Here is an 18,465-nt window from a genome sequence, read left to right as displayed (position 1 = left end):
CCTCCCCCGAGGCGTGTTGACCCTAAGCATCCTCTAGTCAACATCCAGCACACTAGACTCAGAGTTTTTTCCCAGAGACACCAATGAGCGATGAGCACCCAACCAGCAATGGGTACCCAGCTTCTCTTTTTCCTTCCTTTTCCTTGTCAGCCACGATTACCCTGGTCTCCCTGCTCCCAGGCCTGTAAAACTTTTCTGGGCTCCAGACACCTTCAATAAAGACTCTGGGCTCTCTTCCCAGAAAACGGGTGTGCTTTCATACGTGCCGAGTCCTACCTCCACACTCAGAGGCTTTACAGGCTCCGTGGATCGGGCTGAAAGCACTCTTCTGGGGGGATGGTCATGGGTTTCATCCATGTGCTGAGGACTGTGCCAAGCACTGAGGGCTGGCTCCAAGAGCTGTAGGCAGCTCAGCTCTGGTCATACAGAAAGAAAATGTCAGGGTTCACACGCCACCGGGCTTTCAGACACCGGCCACTGTTCCCTCAACACTGATGGGTCCTCGCTCACAGGTCAGAAGGCTTGAGTGGAGGGAGCCCCTGTTCCTCTGACTCACTGATTTCAAGGAAAATATATTTATTCTGCACCTCAGTTTTCTCATTTGCAAAATGGGGGTATGAATATCTCCTTTCCAGGAGAGTGATGAAGATGAGGTTGACCTCCTAGGTTAGTGTGCTGGGAAAATGCATCCCTGAGAAGGATGAGGAGGTAGAGCGGGCGGCCGTGCAGCCCCTGCCAGGAGCTAGTCCCGGCGGTGGTGGCCCCCTGGGCTCCCAGGCAGACCCTGCCCGCCACCAGGAGCTCAGGGCCTGGGAGCTGCCGAAGAGCTGTATGAAGGCTTCCCTGGTGGCACGGTGGATAAGAATCCGCCTGCCAACGCAGGGGACATGGGTTTGATCCCTGGTCCAGGAAGATCCCACCTGCCCTGGAGCAGCTAAGCCCATGCATCACAGCTACTGAAGCCCCTGAGCCCTAGAGCCTGCGCTCCACAAGAGAAGCCACCTCAATGAGAAGCCCAAGTTCCGCAACTATAGAGTAGCCCGCACAAAGCAACGAAGGCCCAGAGCAGCCAAAAATTAATTAATTAATTAACAAAAGAGCCCTGTGAGGGGGCTGGGGAAGACTTCAGGGGAGGGAGCACCAGGCCTATGCTCGTCCGGTCCGCTAGAGATTGGCTTGGGACGTGGTCCTGGCACAAAGACAGAGAAAGGGATGAGGGGAAGCCTGAGGCACGTTGTGGGGTTTGGGGACGGGGTGAGGAGGGAGGGACGGAGGGCCACTTTCCCCTCTGAGCAGTGGCCAGAGCAGCAGTTCCTGAGACCCAGGCAGAAGTGTTTTGAAGGCTGGAGGACTCCTTGGGCGGCAAGGTTCCCCCAGAGGGCCTGAGCCTGACCAATTGCACTAGATTATCCTGACTCCGCCAGCCTTTCTGAAAGCCCTTCTGGGACAAAGAAACTAGGCATTTTCCAGACAAAAGCTAACAAAACGCCTCACATCTCAAGATTTTTCAGCCTTTACTAAAACACTCCTTTCTCTCTCTTGCCTGAATCGATAAAGTGATCTTCGATGGTCAGAATAAAGGCTGAGCAAGGGGAGTCGAGTGTCCTTGGTGGGGGGAGGGTCCCAGACGGTGCTGGGGAGGGGTTGCAGTGAATAGAGGGCCAGCGTCTGTAACAAATTCACCCTGTGCTGATTCCAAGCACAGGCTGGAAAATGCCGCCTTTGGTGGTGGAGAGCCCTGGGCCCCGGGCAGGGTCTGACCGCCTCCGCCGGCTGCGCTAGCTGTAACGGTAGGCACATGGCTTCCCTGCACCTTGGATTGCTCATCATAAGATGGACAGTTTGAGCAAAAGGCTCTGACAACAGGAAGGAAGGAGAGGCCAGCTTCCTCCCTCTCCCTTTCCCTCCATGGGGCCGGGCCCACACCCTGCACCTTCCTGTTCCTGTCCACGCCCCTCTGGCCTCCATACCCAGGGACATGGTGAAGGCCTCCCTGCCTTCCTCTCTGCCCTGACCACCGTCATCCACGCTGGAAGCTGGGGCTCGCAGGAGGAGGCTCTGGAGGAGGGCGGCTGGGTCTTCCCTGCTGTCCACTTGCAGAGGCCGCCCTTCCTCCCACGGACCCCAAGAGAGTAAGTTACTCCCTCTCCTGTCTGCTCAGTGGAGACTCCAGGATTTGGCTGCACGACTGTTCCAGAAGGGTCTGGAAGGGCTGGTTTGTCTGGAGGGGTTTCCTGTTGAAGGCATCACAGCCCTCTGGGCCTGTGTCCTCCGCAGAACCAAGCCCAGGGTGCCACTCAGGGTGGGCCCCCGAGTCCAGCGTGGAAACCATCTCTGCATCATAGCCCCTCACGGTGAGATGCCAGCACTTGGTGCCCACTGGGGAGGGGGTCTACATCTAGAAGTTTCCTCAGGACACCTCCCACACAGACTCACAGGCTGGACCACACCAGTGATGCGATCTGATTGCCACTGGAAGCCTAATATTTTTGAGCATTTTATTTCCTCCCCAATAGGTGTGGATCCGGTAGCAAAATCAAGCTCTCAGGACACCCTCCAAGCTCGCTGCCTGACACATTGCACACAGTCACAAGTCCCGGCTTCTCTGAGCCCGAGGACACACCTCGGGCTTTCTCACCTCCTGTGTCTGCCCACCCCCCCCCCCACAGAAGCTAGTTCCCTGCCCATGTTCCCACCTCACCCACCCCGAGGATGATGCTCCAGAAACATGGCCTGCAGTCTGTCCTGACATACCCCACCGTCACCTGACAGCTGCACTGAATAGTTGTTGTTAAGTCGCTCAGTCGTGTCTGACTCTTTGCGACCCCATGGACTGTTTCCTGCCAGGCTCCTCTGTCCATGGGATTCTCCAGGCAAGAACACTGGAGTGGGTAGCCATTTCCTTCTCCAGGGGATCTTCCTGACCCAGGGATGGAACCCAGGTCTCCTGCATTACAGGCAGGTTCTTTACCATCTGAGCTATAGGGAAGCCTGTGGGTTTCCCAGGTCATCTCCAAAGGTGTTTGGGTGAAAAAGGAAGCAAGACACAAAAGCTTTGGGAGGAAGCCCCAGAGCTCCCACTGTGCGGAGCCAGCCCCCAACTCCAAGCAGGGCAGGGGTCAGCCCCAGGCCACAAACCTGTCCTTGTGGGGGCTAAACTGTCTCCTCCTCTTAGGACGGAAGGAGACCAGACTGTCAGCTGGCGCAATTTTCCCGATAAAATGCCTCTATACTTAATCTCATCCTCGCTGCACTGTGACAGCCGGGTGCTAGGTTAAATCATTTCCTCTCCTGCCCTGACATCTAGAAAATCCGCTCTCAGGGCCCGCTGGTCCTGCTTGATTGGCATTCATCAGGGCTTTTAGCTCCTTTGATCTCTTCCCCAGCTGGTCTCTCAGTTCTGAGTTCCTCACCCCTGCTCGCTGTCTCCAGCCAGCTCTCCATGTGTCATGGGCCAGGCTGGAGTAGAAACATCTGAACGTGGCCCCCTCCTCCTTGCCAGTTGCCTGCCGTCCAGAGGAGGAACTGGGCCCTCTCCCTGAAGGGCACAGCTCAACAACCCAGAGCAAGACCCAGAGTTGTGTGTCTCCTTCCTCTTGCTGTACTAGGGTCTCTGCTGCAGGGACCTCATCTGCTGAGCTGGCCCATTCTAAGTATTTCCCGGTCATACCTGAGCCTTCTCCTGGAACTCCTAGATCTCAGCTGATTTATCCCTTTCTGCTCTTAAAAAATCCAGTTTTAAAACAGCTAGCACCAGGAATTCCCTGGTGGTCCAGTGAGTATGACTCTGAGCTCCCAGTGCAGGGGACGCAGGTTTGTTTCCTGCTTGGGGAACTAAGATACCACATGCTTTGTGGCCTGGCCATATAAAATTTAAAAAATTTTTTAACTTAAAAAAAAAAGGAAGACAGCTCTGGGCCATGGCACGTGCATGCGTGTGTGTGTGTGTGTGTGTTAGTTGCTCAGTCGTGTCTGACTCTTTGTGACACCATGGACTACAGCTCACTAGAGTCCTCTGTCCATGGAATTCTCCAGGCAAGAATACTGGAGTGGGTAGCCATTCCCTTCTCCAGGGTATCTTCCCGATCCAGGGATCAAACCAGAGTCTCCTGCATTGCAGATGGATTCTTTATCATCTGAGCCACTAAGGAAGCCCTCTATGGCACATACCTCATGCTAAAAAAAAAAAAAAAAAAAAGCTAGCATTTATTGAGTGCCTACTATATACCAGATACCTTTGCACACATGACGTCACTGAATCCTCCCAACCACCCTAAAGGGCTTCCCTTGTGTCTCAGCTGGTAAAGAATCTGCCTGCTATGCGGGAGACCTGGGTTTGATCCCTGGGTTCGGAAGATCCCCTGGAGAAAGGAAAGGCTACCCAGTCCAGTATTCTGGCCTGGAGAATTCCGTGGACTGATAGTCCATGGTGTCGAAAGAGTCAGACACGACTGAGCGACTTTCAAAACCATCCTAAGAGCTGAGTGCTGCTGTTGTCCCCATTGGACAGATGAGAAATTGAGGATCCCAAAGCTTCAGTAGTTGCACCAGGGTCGCAGGGTTTGTATGTGACCAAGCCAGGACCTGAACCCAGATTTGAGTCGCTCTGTGTGTGCTCTCTATGCCAAAGCCTTTGACTGTGTGGATCACAATCAACTGTGGAAAATTCTGAAAGAGATGGGAATCCCAGACCACCTGATCTGCCTCTTAAGAAACCTGTATGCCGGTCAGGAAGCAACAGTTAGAACTGGACATGGAACAACAGACTGGTTCCAAATAGGAAAAGGAGAACGTCAAGGCTGTATATTGTCACCCTGCTTATTTAACTTCTATGCAGAGTACATCATGAGAAACGCTGGGCTGGAAGAAGCACAAGCTGGAATCAAGATTGCCGGGAGAAATATCAATAACCTCAGATATGCAGATGACACCAGCCTTATGGCAGAAAGTGAAGAGGAACTCAAAAGCCTCTTGATGAAAGTGAAAGTGGAGAGTCAAAAAGTTGGCTTAAAGCTCAACATTCAGAAAATGAAGATCATGGCATCTGGTCCCATCACTTCATGGGAAATAGATGGGTAAACAGTGGAAACAGTGTCAGATGTTATTTTTGGGGCTCCAAAATCACTGCAGATGGTGATTGCAGCCATGAAATTAAAAGATGCTTACTCCTTAGAAGGAAAGTTATGACCAACATAGACAGTATATTCAAAAGCAGAGACATTACTTTGCCAACAAAGGTCTGTCTAGTCAACGCTATGGTTTTTCCAGTGGTCATGTATGGATGTGAGAGTTGGACTGTGAAGAAAGCTGAGCGCCGAAGAATTGATGCTTTTTGAACTGTGGGGTTGAGAGTCCCTTGGACTGCAAGAAGATCCAACCACTCCATCCTAAAGGAGATCAGTCCTGGGTGTTCTTTGAAAGGGATGATCCTAAAGCTGAAACTCCAGCACTTGGCCACCTCATGCAAAGAGTTGACTCATTGGAAAAGACTCTGATGCTGGGAGGGATTGGGGGCAGGAGGAGAAGGGGACAACAGAGGATGAGACGGCTGGATGGCATCACCGACTAGATGGACATGAGTTTGAGTGAATTCCGGGAGTTGGTGATGGACAGGGAGGCCTGGTGTGCTGCGATTCATGGGGTCGCAGAGTTGGACATGACTGAGTGACTGAACTGAACTGAACTGAACTGAGTGTGCTCTCAGTAGGTCTCCTTTAAAACCTCCCTTTGTATTTTCACAGTAAGTGAAATGAGGCTTCCCTGGTGACTCAGACGGTAAAGAATCTACCTGCAGTGGGGGACACCCGGGTTCGATCCCTGGATTGGGAAGACCTTCTGGGGAAGGGAATGGCTACCCACTCCTGGTGGGCTGCAATCCGTGGGGTTGCAGAGTGGGACACGACTGAGCGACTAACACTTTCACTTTCAATAAGTGAGATGGAGAGAGAAATCCCACCGTCGGCTTGCTGAGGCTCCTCTGATATAAGTGCTCCCTCCACCTCCCAACCCCGACCCAGGGTCTCCTGTTTGGGTCACACCACCCTGATTTGTCCTGCTTTGTAAACGCTCCTGGTCCCTCCATATGGACACCTCCTCCAGCCAAGGCAGCGCCTTACCTTCAGGTAGAATCACTCTAGGGGAGGAGCCTTGGGGACTAGAGTGTTCATACCGCCCCCTCCCACCCCCTGTGATAGCTGAGGACACTGAGGCCTGGAGAAGGGGGAGGTCAGCACCAGCACCGGCAGGCGGCCTGCGTCCAGAGGACAGGCACTTTGGTCTCCATCTCCCATCTGCAGACAGTAAAAGCCTGCACCCTGTGTGTCCACCACCTTGACGTCCACAGACCCCTTTCTCTGTCCTCCCCCACCCTTCTCTCGGTTCCAGACCGAAAAACATCGTCCTTCACAGACAGCTGGCTTCCCTGTTTTTTAAAAATATAGATACATTTACTTATTTGGCTGTTCTGGGTCTTAGTTGCGGCATGTGGGATCTAGTCCCCTGACCAGGGATTGAACTTGGGCCCCCTGCTTTGGGAGTACAGAGTCTTAGCAGATGGGCCACCAGGGAAGTCCCTTGCTTTGTTTCTTAATCACCGCAAATGTAATCTCTAAAAATCTCCTTTCTTAAGGCCTCTCAAAGGCAGTAAATTCTTTAAGAATGCCTGATCTGATGCACTTCCTCTCGCTACACAGATTAAGATCGTTTCCTCGTTCGGAGTCCGATGAAATGGATTTGAAACCCTTTTTGTTATCCATCAGAAATACTTACTGGAATGATAAGTCATTTTCATGGTCACGTTATGGGTTAAAAGATACATGAATAGGTAAAGATGACCTTTCAGAGGAGAAAACAAACTAACCCAGGAAGTAGTGAAGTTAGAGAAATCTCTAGGCCTTCCCTTCCTGGGAGTGAAAGGAGAACCTCTATAATATTCAAACAAGCAGTTTTCAGCAAACGGAGCAAAAATTTGTTTCTTCTTCTAAAATTGGACAAAAGCTGGTCCTCGTGGTAGCTTGCATTTTGTTGTTCTGAAAGTATTATCTTAGTCATGTTTATTTCTTTCCTTTTTTTTTTTCGGCCATGCCATATGGCTTGTGGGATCTCAGTTCCTCGACGCAGGGATTAAACCCCGGGCGAGGAGCCTGGTAGGCTGCAGCCCCTGGGGTCGCAAAGAGTCGGACACGACTGAGCGACTTCCCTTTTACTTTTCACTTTCATGCATTGGAGAAGGAAATGGCAACCCACTCCAGTGTTCTTGCCTGGAGACTCCCAGGGACAGGGGAGCCTGGTGGGCTGCCGTCTATGGGGTCACACAGAGTCGGACACGACTGAAGCGACTTAGCAGCAGCAGCATGGTGTAACAGTTCAGAACCCTAACCATCAGGGAACTCCCAAACACGGAATTCCCATGTTCTTTTCCTTAAATAATAAAGCTTAGAGCTTTTATCCTCTAAAAGTATTCCCCTGGACGTTTCTCTCTTCAGCCTGGTTGCACGAACCTCCTGCTCAAGGGTCAGGGGAAGCGGGGGGCAGGGAAGGGCCCCACCTTCTCACTCCCTGGACCATAGGCCAGGCTCTCTCGGGGGGACAAAGTTTTGGGGGACCACACTTCACTTCCTGCACCAACGAATCCCTTCCTTCCTTTGTCCCCTGACGCCAGTGGTAGAAGCCACAACGGACGTGGTTCAAATCCCAACTGTGCCATCGACCGGTCCGGGGACCGTCATTCATCATCTCTGAGCCTCGTGTATAAGTAACATGGAACAACAATATTTTATAAGCTTTCCATGAGAATTAAATCATACCTGTATCTATTGCACACAGCAGGCTCTCAGCACAGGACAGCTAGCATTCTCCTTCCCTCTTGTGGGTGGGGAACACAAAACAGAGTCACAGAGGGAGCAGGGGTTCTCTAATCAGCTCCGACATCCAGCAGCCTGTCTGGAGGTGGCCCAGCCTGGCCTGGCTCCCAGGGAAGCAGCCCCGGGGCTGAGCATCCGTCATGACTCCCCAGGTCACAGGAGAGACCATCTTAGAGGACAGCTAGGCCTGAGCGGAAGCACACGGGAGATTGCTCCAGATACAAGTCCCATGTCCCACAGAGCAGAAGGCGGACACCAGCACAGGACAGAACTTTCCTGATGCCCACTGGAGTTAGGGGGACCGCCCCTACCCAGCGAACCGCCCCCCCCGCACGGCATCTGCTCCATCTCTTGTGCCCCCAGATTCCAGCAGGGAAGACTCAGGGGCACGGAGCGCACAGAGGGGTAAAATGACAGGGGGTCTGGGGGTGGAAGACCACCGTCTCTGGCTCTGGGACCAAATTCTCTGCCCTCTCCATTGAGGCCACCCTCGGGGATGGAGTCGGCCAAGATGGGCTCTCCTGTGACAAGCTGGGGACCCTCAGAAAACAGGAGCCCAAATAAGGATGAGCAGCCGCTCCCCACTCCCGCTGCTCTACACCACCCGCAGTTTGCTACACCCACAGTGGATGGTGGTCTTCGACCCCCAGGACTCCCACCCAGGCTCCGCTCCAGGACAGCACATCGCAGGGGGCAGTCTTCACAGCCCTGGCTCAGGGGCCGGACCCCAACCCCTGCAAAGGTCTCTGGAACCGAATCTCTGGACTCTGAGGAGGACATCAGACAATTTCCCCTTGGCCTTGCCGCTGCCCACTGCCCCCCTGGCCTAAAGATGCGGAGACCCTGGAGCTTGGAGGATGGGTGGGCTGGGCGCGCATCCTTCCACCCCTACCCCTGCCCCGCCCCACCCATACAGTGACAGAAGCTGAGGCCTCTCTGTGCTTCTCTGGGGAAGAGCAGGCAATTCTGAAGTCCCAGAATAGGGAGGGGTGGGGGGAAGTGTTCCCGGCAGCCTGGGCACCTGATGTGATGGGTGGAGCAGGCACAGGACTCCGGGCCCCTGAGCCCACCTGTTTGAAGACTAAACTGTATCGACTGAGAATTCAATCACTCCGTAATCGCTGAGTAAACTCTGGCTGGTCCACTGATCAGGCCTCTGGCCACTGTGGCGGATGCTGACGTGGGGTTCCCCCTGCAACACCACTGCTGGCCAGTGTCCCCTCCTCAGGGGTCCCCAGCAGGGCCCCCAGCCTGGCTGATTGGCAGGGAGGAGGGGGACAGGGAGGGACTGGCTGGTGGGGAGTGGGGGCAGGCTCCCTTGTGGCCACAGTGCCCTGAGCAGAAAAGGTAGACTACAGAATCGTTTTTTCTTTTGTGGGGGGAGATATAAATTCCAGCCTAGAAACCCTGGCAGGTTGCATGCTAATACATTAACAGCAGTTAATTCTATACGACCGGGTTCCATTTTTATTTTCTTCTTTATATTTCTGCATTTTCCACATTTCCAAAAACTAGCAACTATAACTTATAATCAGAGAAAATAGATGTTATTCAGGGTCGAATGCAGTGGTTGGAAGGATCCCTCCCATGCTCCTGAAGAAAACCCCGGTGGCAGTTCCATGCAATGCGGCCGCCTGCGGGAGCTCAGCCTGGGCTGACCTTCCAGCCCCAGAACCGGTGGGCAGGGGTCCTTCTGCTGAGACCCCGAACTTCTCTCCACCCCAAGCCGTCATCTGCAGGTGGCCACAGGGAATGGAGACAAAATACCAGGGCTGCTTAGTGCTGGGGCCTGGCACATTAGGTAACATTAAGTGCCTCTCCCATCCCTGTTGGAGAACCGACGCCCAGAGTGCCCTGGCCCTCCCCTCCCCCAGGGCGGGGGGTGGTTCTGCTTCCTGCCCAGGGACCCCCTCCTGAGCGCCCCCCACCTCCTGTCATCACTCTAACAGATGTCAGTCTTCCTCCTCTTGGGGGGCGCTCCGTGCCACCCACAGAGACAAATGGGCTGCTATTTCTCTCTCTCTAGATGCTGGAGGCTGCTTGTTCCCCAGGTTACTGAGCACCCCAAAGGGAGGGGAGCCTATGGGAAGAAGGGCAGGGCCCGCAATCACTGCCCCGTTCAGTCACCCAGAATAAAGCCCTGTCATTACTGGCAGTGGGGGGACGTGAAGAAGTGGGGCAGAGCCCAGCTCGCACTCCACTCGCTGCCCTGGAGGCTGATCGCCCTGCTTCCCACCTGGGAAGTGTGGGGTGCCTACTCGGGGCCGCGTGAACATGGGCACGGGGATGGGTGGTCCAGCCTCAGAGGCCTTGTGGCCCCCGTAACCACCCCAGGGCACCCCACCTCCGGCCTCCCAATCTTCCCACTTCTGTGAGCATCGCTCTCGGGCAGGCTCTGGGTCCCAAGAGAGAGGTTCCCTGACTCCACCCCAAAGCTTCCCCCCGGGGTAGCTGGATAAGGCTGAGCTCGCACCCCTGCACCCCCAGGACTAGGGCTTTGGGAGGGGGCAAGGGTCTCTCCTGGACCGAGGGTTTATCTCAGGCTCCAGCAGCTCTTTTCTGTACATCTGATCAAAGGAACTATGGACCATCGTCTGCCCCACCACCACCCCCGTCCCCAGGATGAGCCCATCGGCTCCAGAAAGGGACTCCTGCTCAGGCCTACAGCTTGGGTAGGGATGGTTGGTGGGGGGATGGTTGGTGGTGGGGGAACAGCACCTCACACTCTGCTGACTTGGATCACTGCTGGCTTGGGCCATATTTGGAGGAGGGAGGTAAGGGGCCTCGTGGCCAACCCTGCACTCACGCACCGGAGACCCTGACCCTGAGCTGTGACTGACGGTGTGAAGTCTTCACTGGGCCTCCTGTAAGGACCATCCAGCTTCTCCCTGGAGACCCCAGAGGAGGCCCACCAGCTGAGGCCTTGCTGTTGTTCTGTTGTTGTTCAGTCGCTCAGTCAAGTCCGGTTCTTAGCAACCCCATGGACTGCAGCACACCAGGCTTCCCTGTCCTCCACTACCTCCCTGCGTTTGCTCAAGTTCGTGTCCGTTAAGTCGGTGATACCTTACAACCATCTCATCCTCTGTCTCCCTCTTGCAACCATCTCATCCTCTGTCTCCCTCTTCTCCTTTTGCCCTCAATCTTTCCCAGCATCAGGTTCTTTTCCAATGAGTCGGCTCTTCACATTAGGCGGCCACATTATTGGAGCCTGGCTGAGCCGGTGAAAACCCAGACTGAGCGGTGGGGGCAGCCTGGCCTGTCTCAGAGCCCAAACTGGGGTCTCCTGAGGGTGGCTCAGGGGCCTTGTGACCTGTATCCTCACCTCAGCCCAGTCTCTGACCTCAGCACCTCCTTAGGGAAGCTCGAGGGTGATGGTCGGGTACCCGCTCTGGAGGCTAAAGGGGAGGGAAGGGCCGGGAAGGTCCCGGGCAGAGCTGGGAACAGGCGTGTTGGGTGTCTGATGGGAGGAAACTTATCTGGGCAGGGCTTCCCCAGGAAGCCAAGAACAGACAGACAGACGGACACACAGACTACTGAACATCCGGGGCTTCTCCTAGAGAAGCCGAGACACTGACATCAGACAGACTGACTGACAGACAAACAGAAACACGCTCCAGGAAACTACAGACCGGACAGACAGGACACCTGGAACAACTGGGAGCGGAAAGTGACAGAGGTTGACAGTCGGGACACACCTGGGGGCCCCTCCCCCGGCCCTGCGCAGGGGGCGGGCGGGGAGGAAGCAGCGGGCAGAGCTCACAGGCCCCGGGGGACTTAGAGAGCCTCCCACCTCCCTCCCAGGGATTCGAAGACAAGAGATTTCCTACCATCTTGGAAAAGAAGCCTGTCCCTCTGCCCCCTCCCGCCCCGCCTGCCCCTGTCTCCCACCCCCTCCCACCAGGAGTCAGGGCTCTGGGGTGAGGGTGGGGGTGGCTGGGAAGGGGCGAGGAAGACCCAAGAGATGACTTCTATCCTTGGGCACCTCCCAGGCGCCAGCGTCTTGGGGGCGCTGTGTCATCTATGCTCACTGGCGCCAGGGCTCGAGGGGCAGCAAGAGATGTGGACCGGACTGAGATGGACCGATGGGCAGCGGGGGCAGACCAGACAGCTCCTCTCTTCTCCTCCCCACCAAGGAGGATCACTCGGCCGTGTGTCTGAGCAGTGACCGCTCACGGGACAGGGCACGGCCTGCCCATCCTTCCTCCGGGTCACTAACTCTCTGCCCTCTTTCCCGTCCTCTCCCACTGTCTCATTCTCTCGTTTCTCATCTTCTTTCCAGTTTCCAGGAGGGTCATTTCCAATGTGGGGGCTCACATGCCCCCCTGGACAGGGAGCCCCTGGGGATCCAGGGGGCCGCTCTCTCCTGTGGTCCTGGGAGCAGAGCTCAGCCCCCAGTCCTCTGGGCATCAGCACAGCACCTGGTCCTCCCCTTGCTCCCATCCCCAGTGCGGTCACCTCCGGGAACAACTGTGCCTCCTACAGCCCTGGAGGTGAGCACCCTAAGGTGGACCCCTGATTTAACCCAACCTAACCCCCCGCCACTTCCATTCCCGCCCCCTCCCCGAGAGTCCTGCCTTTCCCAACCCCCCCGCCCCCAACTCCTTCCAAGGGAAAACAAGCAGGGAAGGTTTTCCATCGCCAAGCTCACCAGCTACCACCTCTGATGACTACCCATTATTTTCCTAGGAATAAAGGGGGAAGGATCATGGGGTCACTGAGGCTTAAACCCGGAAGTGGCCCTTAGTGCAGGTCTAGGCCTGGGTGCTCACAGCCCAGAACCTTCTGCTGCCCTCCCACACAGACCTAAAGCCCATCTAGGCTGTGAGCAGCCCAAAGGCTCAGAGAGATGGTACATCATGTTGTTCTCTACGTAGAACAGCCCTTCTTCATACAGATGGGGAAACTGGGGCCCAGGGGAGTTAAGGAACTTGCAACAAGAGGAGACAGCAGATGGGGTCAACTCCACGCCCGAGTCCGAGTGTCCTGACCCCCAGGGAAGTAAAGGACGAGCAAAGGAAAGAGAAAGGTGCAGAACTGAGGCAGAAATCTTGGGGGAAAGAGAAGAGGACAAAGTGTGAGCAGCACAGAGGGGGCGGCTCCAGGTGGAGATGGAGGGAGAGAGTACTGATGGGGGGAGGAGGAGAGCTGGAGGGCTGGGGGGAGGACGGGGGGAAGAGAGAGGCTGGGTGAATGACCCAGGACAGGTGAGGAGGAGAGCCTGGACAGGACCCTGACTTCTCAGTGCCTCCCTCCCTTCCCAGGTGGTCGGCCAACCCAGCAGAGGTGGACAAGCCTAAAAATCAAAGTTATCTTGGCTCCTTCGTGGAAGGAGAAAAATTATCAAGAAAAATGCAAGTCTTGAGTAAGAAAGGCAGTATGGGTCCTCTTATTAGTTGGGCACCTTTGGGTGCCAGACAACCCACCACTAAGACATGTAGATAGAATCAAGTTAATTTCCCCTGATGTTTAAACAGGTGAACTTTTTATAGGCTGTTTAGTGGGGACGAGTATAGATCTGGGATTTGAACAGTAGGGTTATAATGATCTAAAAGTCAGCAATGGCTCATCTGGGGTCTGGAAGAAGGAAGGAGAGATGGAAACATGAGGAAGGAGGTAAAAACAAATAAAACGCGAGACTAGGGAGGAAGAAGCGGAGTGGGCCCCCGGTGTGTGCTCTGCCCAGGGTGGAGGACGGTGAGGTGGGGAGGGGAGGACGCGCAGCGGCTCTTCCCACCTGTGGGGGCCCAGGTCGGAGCAGGCGGGCTTCTGCTCGGCGTCAGCGGCTGGACAGCAGAACTGGTGCAGCACGGTCTCATTCCTGAGGGCAGAGCAGAGGGAGAAGGTCAGTGCCCTCTGACCACAAGGCGCCTCTGCCCAGCATGCTGCCCCCCGGGGAACTCCGAGGTCCCAAACGCTGCCCGGGGAGGACGTGCGTCATTGCAGACACCACCTCCTGCTCGCAGCCCTCCCACCTCTTCTACCTCTGCACCCCGGTCCCCGCAGCAGGCTCCTCCACGTGGATGTACCATCTATTCAGCCCTGACTTTTGTCACGATCACAGTTAGTCCTCCATAGCCTTGCCGCCCACTAAGGTCCGGCCAGCAAGGCAGAACTAGGTCTATTCATCCAAGATGCACAGAATTGCACGCAGGGAACATTTTTGGCTAATCATATGCAAAGATGCAAAGCTCTTATAGAAGCTCACATGGTAAAGAATCTACCTGCAATGTGGGAGGCCCGGGTTCGATCCCTGGGTCAGGAAGATCCCCTGGATGAGGAAATGGAAACCCACTCCAGTATCCTTGCCTGAAGAATCCCATGGACACAGGAGCCTGGTAGGCTACAGTCCATGGGGTCGCAAAGAGGCACACACGACTGAGTGACTGAGCACACAGACGACGTCTTGATTTACTGAGGCTCAGTTTTTTGTGTGTGTTTCAGCACAGAGGGAATTCAGAAAAATTAAAAAAGGAGGCAGCGTGGCCTGAAAGAAGAGGAGAAGCTGGGATTCATCCGGAAGCGGACCCCATCTCTTATTTCAAAAGAGCTAGGAAGTGGAGAAGAGAATGGCAATACTGCCAGGGGAAAGTCAGAGACCAGAGACGCCAGCTGGCCGGAGGGAGAGGAAGCACCAAATGCCAAGAGCTCATGAGGCCGTCGCCCGGCCAGGCCCCGAACCAGGGGAGGCTGCCCAACCACGACCTCCCACGTCTGTATTCAGACTCAGGACTCCACGGCTCGGCCATAAACACAGCTGAGTCACTGAGGGGACTGATGAGACATGTGGTCCTGTAGTGGGGGAAGCGGCAGAGGATGGACAGACGAGGGGACACCCAGCAGGAGAACCGAGAAAGAAATGCCAACAACTTTGAGAAACAAGAACAAGTTATAGGGACTTCCCTGGTGGTCCAGTGATTAAGAATCTGCCTGCCAGTGCAGGGAACACGGGTTCAATCCCTGGTCCAGGAAGATTCCACATGCCGTGGACCAACTAAGCCCGTGAACCACAACTGCTGAGACTGTGTTCTAGAGCCTGCAAACCATCATTACTGAGCCCGTGTGCCACAACTACAGAAGCCCGAGCGCCCTAGAGACCATGCCCTATGCTCCACACCAAGAGAAGCCGCCGCAATGAGAAGCCCGCGAACCGCAACTGGAGAGTAGCCTGCTCACTGCAACGAGAGAAAAGCCCGCAGAGCAACGGAGACCCAGTGAAGCCATAAAGAAATAAATACATAGACGAGTTACAGGACTTTCACTGTGTGTTTTCAAGACTTAAAGCTGCTCAAATTAAGAGAATTTGGTGTTGGCATAAGGACAGACATACAGATTGTACCAAAAGCAGAGGCTAGAAATAGACTCAAACATCAACTGATTCTTGGTACATTGATTTGTAGTAAAAGTACCAAGATAATTCAGTAAGGGATAATAACTTTTTTAACAGATGGTGCTGAAACAGTTGAATATGGAAAATGGACTTCGATCCATATCTTACACCATAGATATATGAATTAATACTAACTGGATCATAGACTTAAAGTAACAGATGTAATAATTTTATAAACAGACCTAATGATTTTATTTTTCCAGTAGTCATGTATGGATGTGAGAGTTGGACCATAAATAAAGCTGAGCACCTAAGAATTGATGCTTTTGAACTGGGGTGTTGGAGAAGACTCTTGAGAGTCCCTTAGACTGCAAGGAGATGCAACCAGTCTATCCTACAGGAGATCATTGGAAGGACTGATGCTGAAACTGCAATACTTTGACCACCTGATGCGAAGAACTGACTCATTGGAAAAGACCCTGATGCTGGGAAAGATTGAAGGTGGGAGGAGAAGGGGATGACAGAGGATGAGATGGTTGGATGGCATCACCGACTTGATGGACATGAGTTTGAATAAACTCTGGGTGTTGGTGGTGAGGGACAGGGAGGCCTGTCGTGCTGCAGTCCTTGGGGTCACAAAGAGTGGGACACGACTGAGCGACTGAACTGAACTGAATGAATGTATAAATAAAATTATAAAACTTTTCAAAGAAAACATAGAAAAAAATCTGTGACTTAGAGGACACAGAGATCTCCTTGTAGGATACAAAAAGCACAAACCACGGAGGAAATAAGTTGATAAATTAGACTTCATTGAAATAAAAAGAAATTTTCTGTTTTGAAAGACACTGTTAAGAAAAGTGAATTCTTATGACTCAGTAATGAGGGGCTTCCCTGGTGGCTCTGTCGTAAAGAATCTGCCTATCAATGCAGGAGACAAGGGGTTGGTTCCTAGTCCGAGAAGATTCCGTATGCCTCGGGGCAACTAAGCCGGTGCACTGCAGCAACTGAGCCTGTGCTCTAGAGCCCAGAAACCGCAACATGAGAAACCTACTCACTCCAACTGGAAAGTAGCCCCACTCATCACAACTGGAGAAAAGAAATTAAGACCTAGCATGGCCAGAAATAAATTAATTAATTAATATTAAGAAATAAGACAAACAACTTTATAGAAAAGTGTACTAAAGATTTGAATACATACTTCACCAAAGAAAATATACTGACATCACTAGTCATTGCTGCTGCTGCTGCTAAGTCGCTTCAGTCGTGTCCGACTCTGTGCGACCCCAGAGACAGCAGCCCACCAGGCTCCCCCGTCCCTGGGATTCTCCAGGCAAGAACACTGGAGTGGGTTGCCATTTCCTTCTCCAATGCATGAAAGTGAAAAGTGAAAGTGAAGTCGCTCAGTCGTGTCCGACTCTTCGCAACCCCATGGACTGCAGCCCACCAGGCCCCTCTGTCCATGGGATTTGCCAGGCAAGAGTACTGGAGTGGGGTGCCACTGCCTTCTCCTCACTAGTCATTAGGGAGATGCAAATGAAAATCAAAATGAGACACCACTGCACGCCCACAAGAAGGACTAAGTTCAAAAGTCTGACAACACCAAGCGCTGAGAAGAGTGTGGCGTACCCAGAACTCTCACACTTCTGGTGGAAATGTAAAACGGCACAACTCTTGGGAAAGGACCCTGGCCGTTTCTTATAAAGTTAAAACACACACTATTTGCTCCTGTAACTGCATACCTAGGGCTTCCCTGGTGGAGTAAAGAACCTTCCTGCAATTGCAGGAGACCCCGGTTTGATCCCTGGGTCAGGAATATCCCCTAGAGAAGGGAATGGGTACCCACTCCAGTATTCTTGTCTGGAAAACTCCATGGACAGAGGAGCCTGGCGGGTTACAGAGTGAAGAGTCGCAAAGGGGTTGGACACAACTGAATGACTAACACTAATTGCATGCTTAGGTATTTACCCCAGATAAATAAAAATACATATTGACATGAAACTGTTCACAGCTGCAAAGGTTCCCAGAAGTAAGAAGCTGTCAACTCTACACATACACTGTCAGTTGATCTTGGACAAGGTTGCCAAGAAGGCACAACGGGAAGAGATCATCTCTTCAACAAATGGTATTGGGAAAGTTTAACACCCTCATGCAGAATAATGAATTTGGACCCATATCTTATACTGTGCACAAAATCAACTCAAAATGGATGAGAGACTTAAGCATAAGACCTAGGGGGAAAGCTTTATGACATTGGTCTTGGCAATGACTTCATGGATATGACACCAAAACCACAGTCAACAAAAGTAAAAATAGGCAAGTGGAACTACATTAAACCAAAAAACTCCCGCACTGCAAAAAAAAAAAAAAATCAAGAGTAAAAAGGCAACCTACAGAACAGGAGAAAATAGTTGCAAACCATATGTCTGATAAGCAGTTAATTTCCAAAATACAGAAAGAACTCCTACAACTCAATAGCAACAAAACCTAGTAACTCAATTAAAAGTGGGCTAAAAACTTGAACAAGCATTTTTCCAGAGAAGACATACAAATGGCCCACAGGTATATCAACAGATGCTCGAGGTAACTATCAGGAAAATGCAAATCAAAATCACAAGCGGCTATTACCTCACACGTGGTAGGATATTTATTCTTAAAAAAAAAAAACGACAAAGACTACAAACATTGGGGAAAATGTGGAGAAATTAAAACCCTTGTACACAGTTGGTAGGAATGAAAAAAATGGTGCTATGAAAAACAGTATGGAGGTTTCTCAAAAAATTAAAAATAGAACTACTGCATGATCCAGAAATCTCCCTTCTGGGTATTTATCCAAAAAAATTGAAACCAGGATCTCAAAGAGATATTAGCACTCCAATATTCAGTGCAGCCCTGGAGGAGGAAACGGCAACCCACTCCAGGATTCTTGCTTGGAGAGTTCCATGGACAGAGAGGTCTGGCGGGCTACAGTCCATGGGGTTGCAAAGAGTCAGACAGGACTGAGCACAGCACATCATTCAGTGTAGTACTATTCACGAAAGCCAAGATTCACAAACAACCTAAAAGATGGATGAACAAATAAAGACAATGCTTTCTATACGAGTGGAATCCATTCAGCCTTTAAAAAGAAGGAAATTCTGGGAATGCCCTGGTGATCCGTTGGTTAGGACTCCACACTCTCACTGCCCAGGATTCAGGTTCAGTCTCTGGTTGGGAAACTAAGAGCCCACAGATGGCGTGCTATGGCTGAAAGAAAACAAATACATAAAAATGGGA

General features: G+C 52.7%; 1 protein-coding gene across 7 annotated transcripts in view; it reads right to left on the bottom strand.

Moving 5' to 3' along the window:
- Window positions 1–18,465, bottom strand: part of IQSEC3 (IQ motif and Sec7 domain ArfGEF 3) — a 92,449-nt gene that overhangs the window by 46,968 nt on the left and 27,016 nt on the right. For all 7 annotated transcript variants that reach the window (XM_086402442.1, XM_086402443.1, XM_086402444.1 and 4 more), the window contains exon 2: window positions 13,597–13,680. In XM_086402442.1, coding sequence (XP_086258568.1) covers window positions 13,597–13,680 — 84 coding nt within the window. The remainder of the gene's footprint in view (window positions 1–13,596; window positions 13,681–18,465) is intronic.

Source organism: Bos grunniens, chromosome 5 (assembly GCF_055505025.1).
Source record: "Bos grunniens cultivar Pamir isolate PY7600 chromosome 5, Bosgru_T2T1.0, whole genome shotgun sequence".
Lineage (NCBI taxonomy): Eukaryota > Metazoa > Chordata > Mammalia > Artiodactyla > Bovidae > Bos > Bos grunniens.
The sequence above is the reverse complement of the archived record's forward strand: the minus strand, read 5'-3'. Positions and strand labels throughout refer to the sequence as shown.